Source organism: Mesitornis unicolor, unplaced genomic scaffold (genome assembly GCF_000695765.1).
Source record: "Mesitornis unicolor isolate BGI_N332 unplaced genomic scaffold, ASM69576v1 scaffold49676, whole genome shotgun sequence".
NCBI lineage: Eukaryota > Metazoa > Chordata > Aves > Mesitornithiformes > Mesitornithidae > Mesitornis > Mesitornis unicolor.
In genome coordinates, this window is record NW_010192597.1 from 1 (window position 1) to 4,434 (window position 4,434).

Below are 4,434 nucleotides of genomic sequence, written 5' to 3' on the forward strand. Positions count from 1 at the left end.
ATATATAATATATATATATATATATTTCTCTTCCAGATTTTGTTTTCCTGGGAGGATTTTCAGAGCTCACCAAAAACAGAGTCAAAATAAGTTTATATTTTGGGAAATTCAGTTTTGGTTTTTAGTCCTGAAGAAGGAAGACAACAGCAAATTACACTGATTCAAAAATAAAAACAACAAACACACACCACACTCTCAGAAAAACAGAATGCAGCCCTGACCTGGTTCAACCAGACAACTAGCTAACACGCTCTTGAACTTTTTTTCATGGAAGTGAAGGTATTTGGAGCAGTCTTAACTTAAACTACCATTTTTACTACGATTACAGAAATTCACACTAACACTTTATTTTGGAGACATTTAGTTTGATACTTAACCAAAGCAATAAATGAAGTGATAGAAAATGCAAGGCAACACTTTTTCCCAAGCAACAAAAATTTGTAATCTTACACATGTAAAGAAAATGACTTTCCATACATACCTGTCGCCTTTGGCTTACTGTGATTGAACAAGCTTTTGTCCCCACCACCTCTTGAGGTATAGGCAAGCTTGGGAGGTCTCCTGTCCTGTGACACAGTCTCTAAGATGTGGTATATAAAGAGTATTAGCTTCCCTTTCCTAAGCTTTTACTATGGCACAGAGAAATTCAACTTGGAATGTAACTGAACCGAGATCTAGCATTGCCAGCTTTAAAACCGAGTGGAGCAAAACCCTGTTTGGCACATAACCAACAATTTATGTACACTGGATTTGCTTCATCACATCAGCAATTACTTTACTCTGAAGTCTACTATTATTTCTTGAACATACCAAACAAACTGACTTCACGTTCTTCAATGTACGTGCATTCCTCCATTACGAGAAACAAATGCATGAAATTCTAAACTTTGTTTTCTGCCAACACATCTACAACAAACGCTCTTTTCCAAAAAACTGAGACGTCCCCATGAATTCTCCAGAGAAGAGAGGAGAATTCATGCAGAAAACTGCATCTCGACTAAACCGACAAGTAGAAGGCGAACAGAAGAAAAGTTAGCCAAACTGAAGAGAAGGCAATGCTTACAGCCTAGGACTGTGCAAGACTGCACACTCATTAGTACCCGTCTTCAGGGTGAGCACAAACGAAAGTTTCTTATTAAACTTTTTTCTTTCATCAGAAAAGGAATCAGAGGACTGCAGCGGTAACAAGTTTACACTATTCAGTGAATTACTGCGGATAATGAACTTTTCCACAGTCGTCTTATGAATTTTCAAGTATTTACTCACAGAACACATAAATAATACTATCAATATATTTCAAGCACTGAAAGAACAGCTTTCTGATCCAAGATATTTAAAATCCTGGAGTAAACAGAAGAACGTTCAAGACAAAACATTCCTACAGACACTCGCATATTCATGAATACTATACAACTGTTCAGTACTGCGAATACCGTACAGAAATTTTGTTCAATGTTAAACCTTTTCTACTAGTGAGACTGCAATCAAATGGAGAATGAAACTGAAAAGAAGTATAACACAGCAAGTTAAAATACTTCAAAAGAATTTATGATATTAATTCTCCAGTATTGTTCTAATTATATAACTGTGCTTAGATGGAGATGCTATGAAAGTTTGCCTTCGGGTTAAGAAAGCCGGGCATACCTGGTATAACATCATTGATATGCAAAAGAAGTGTACTTTCAACACTTGCAAAACTGCACAGCTGTATTCCATTATATCGTCCATCCCAGTTTCCAATAGGATTATCCTAAAAATAGAAAACATGTTACATTGATCCCAAGAGAAAATTTACATCGTACAGAAGACACACGTACGTCTTTAGGAACGTTACAGCAGAAAGTAGGAAAATGAGGAAAATGTTTCTGTAACAAGCTTTGTATTTAGAACAGTCAAACATTACAGGCCTAAAGGACAAAAACAAACTTAAAAACTGCTCATTTGAGTAATATTTTAACAAGCACTCCTCTACTAAAATCCATTATTTATTAACAAGTTAGAACAATTCCAGTGCATTGTTAGGCAACAGCGACTGCAATCAAGAAAAAGGAAGCATCTGATCTACAAAAACAAAACCAGAACACGCTTTAGCTACCAAAAATTTGAAAGTTGTTCATTTTAACATATACAAGTTGCTAGAAATAACTTTAATGACAAGCTTCACATTTTCTTGAAAGATCAACTTTTTTACTTAAGACTCAGTACTTTTAAAGGTAGAACAAAGTCAAACAAACCAAAGTTACATACAAAAATAAAGCTTTTAAAAATAGCTAACAAAGAAAAAGGCATTCAGCCTACTTTTTTAAACGGCAAAACGAAGCCAGTCTCACAAGACAAACACTCAACTTCATTACTTGAAGACTGCCATCTAACATTGCAAGTAGCTCAGTGGAGGCTCCTCAGAGTAACCAGAGTATTTCTCCTGAACTGTTTAGTACCAAATAGGATACCATTTACCTGATGCCAAAACAATTCCCACCAAGGGGCATCTTTGAACAGAAGCATTTATTTCCCATTTTAGGTCAGCCTCCGCTGAAGTAGCTTGTGGATAATGTTGTTTCCTCTATATTGCATGTCATTTACCAGCTAACACACATGCAAAAATTATTATAGTCAGAGTATTTTCTTACCATGTCCACTCCAACAACGTATCCTAAACTTTCGTTTCCTGGCAAGACATCACAGAATATAACTGTGCCATACTCTATACTCTCTCCTATCTTCAGAGAAACCCTGGAGTTGATCTCCAGAGGAGGAAGTTCTACCTGCATTGCGTCAACTGGAGCTGCATAGTCACTTTCCAGTTCATTATCATCATCTTCCACCAGCTCCAGTTTGTCCAAAGCAACAAAAACCCCACAATCCTCATCACATCTGAAAAGCTGCTTGCCTTGGTACTGTCCATCAGTAAAGCCCTGACCGCGTCCTTCTTCCTAAGTGTCAGAGGAGGGAGAAGAGAAAAAAAAAAAAGCAATGTATTTTGTGCAAAAGCAGACTACTTCAAAAGCAGTAACATAATCCAGTGTTGTGCAGAAATCTCAGTAAGAATTTGCCTGATGAACTATCATTATACTGGGAGGGTGCTATTGCTGGAATTTGTGGCAAATACACCGTCGGTCTTAGGGGAATAAATGGTAAAATGTCATTATATTAGAGAGTAGCTGCAAGCAGAAGGCTTTCTACTCAGAGAAGCATGTTTTCTTCAGGTCCAGATCTTGCTTCCATCATCAAATTTCTGCCAGATCAAGACAAGACTACTTCATAGTAGACATAATGCTAAGCATTCAAAAATTCCACTTAGATGCCACATGAAAAGAACTGATTTCAGAAGCACTTGATATTCCCTGAGGAATATTGGCCTGATACTCCCTGAGGTTCTTAGTGGGAACTGCAAAGAATTTGGGACAAGTTTAAAGAGGACTTTGAAAAAATATACTTCTAGTGCAGGAGTGGCACTCTCCTGAATCTAATCTTTCAAAAGCTTATGTTTAACATAATTTTGCAGAAATATCTCACTAGGAGAACACAATGGCAACAGTCTCTGTGTTAACTAGCTCTCAGTTGACTTTCAGTCTCTACAAAACCAGCAGTCCTAAAATTGAAGCCTGCATTAATGTCTTGTATCCTGGCACTGCTCTCACGTGCAGGGAAAAACAAAGTCCTCGACAGAAATCTAAGAGCCAGATATTTGCCATGTGAGTAATTAAATCTTTCTAGGCTGGTAGAGTCAGAGTATGTTCAGGTCTTTTTGCCAGCCCATGTACCTCATCAAGCTTCCCTTAACGTGTAGGATGTTGACAAGGCTGATGTGCTGTGGTGTGGTCACAGATATCAATAACAATACTGAGGGTTACAGAATTTTAAGGGGTAATGATGTTTCTAGAAAAAAAATGTATGATGACTGACTCTTTAAATAAAAGATTTTAAGCTCATCTTATAACGTGTATGTGACGCTCCCCCCTAGCAAGAAACTTACCAACAACTCTACTCCGAAGTATATCCCCGTTATGGACCTTTCCTGCAATAAGGGTCCTCTGAAACGAACAACTCCAGGAAATTTGTCATCTCCTGATCTCAGCTGTACTCTAACAGATGAGCCAATGTCTATTTGGATGCCTTTAGTTAACCTGCTTTTGCTTTTAAACAGACTGTATCTTTCTTCACAGTTAGTAATGGCCAAAAGCAACTCGGCTAGTTTTTCATTTATTTCTATAACATCCTTCTCATCCACAAACAGGATTGCATGAGGTTGTTCCAAAATCTTTAATCCAATCTGCAGTTTCTTGCCTTTACAAGGAATATTTCTGGAGTGCCCCACAGAAGAACGGTCTTGAAAAAACTGCCCGATGCTACCTTTGGGCACTTTCAAGAGCTTCTGAGTCTGCTTGTCTATGACACTGCATTCTTGGAGAAGCAAATAAAAGATCCGCTCTT

General features: G+C 37.7%; 1 protein-coding gene across 1 annotated transcript in view; it reads right to left on the reverse strand.

Annotated features, from left to right (window-relative positions):
• Positions 1-481: 481 nt before the first annotated feature.
• LOC104542740 (ubiquitin carboxyl-terminal hydrolase CYLD-like) overlaps positions 482-4,434 on the reverse strand; it is a gene marked incomplete at its 3' end in the record, with an annotated part of 4,608 nt that continues 655 nt past the window's right edge. Inside the window, exons 2-5 of the mRNA XM_010187150.1 lie at positions 3,977-4,431; positions 2,631-2,933; positions 1,645-1,750; positions 482-580 (exon numbers count right to left, since the gene is read on the reverse strand). Of these exons, the coding sequence (XP_010185452.1) occupies positions 482-580; positions 1,645-1,750; positions 2,631-2,933; positions 3,977-4,431 (963 nt within the window). The remainder of the gene's footprint in view (positions 581-1,644; positions 1,751-2,630; positions 2,934-3,976; positions 4,432-4,434) is intronic.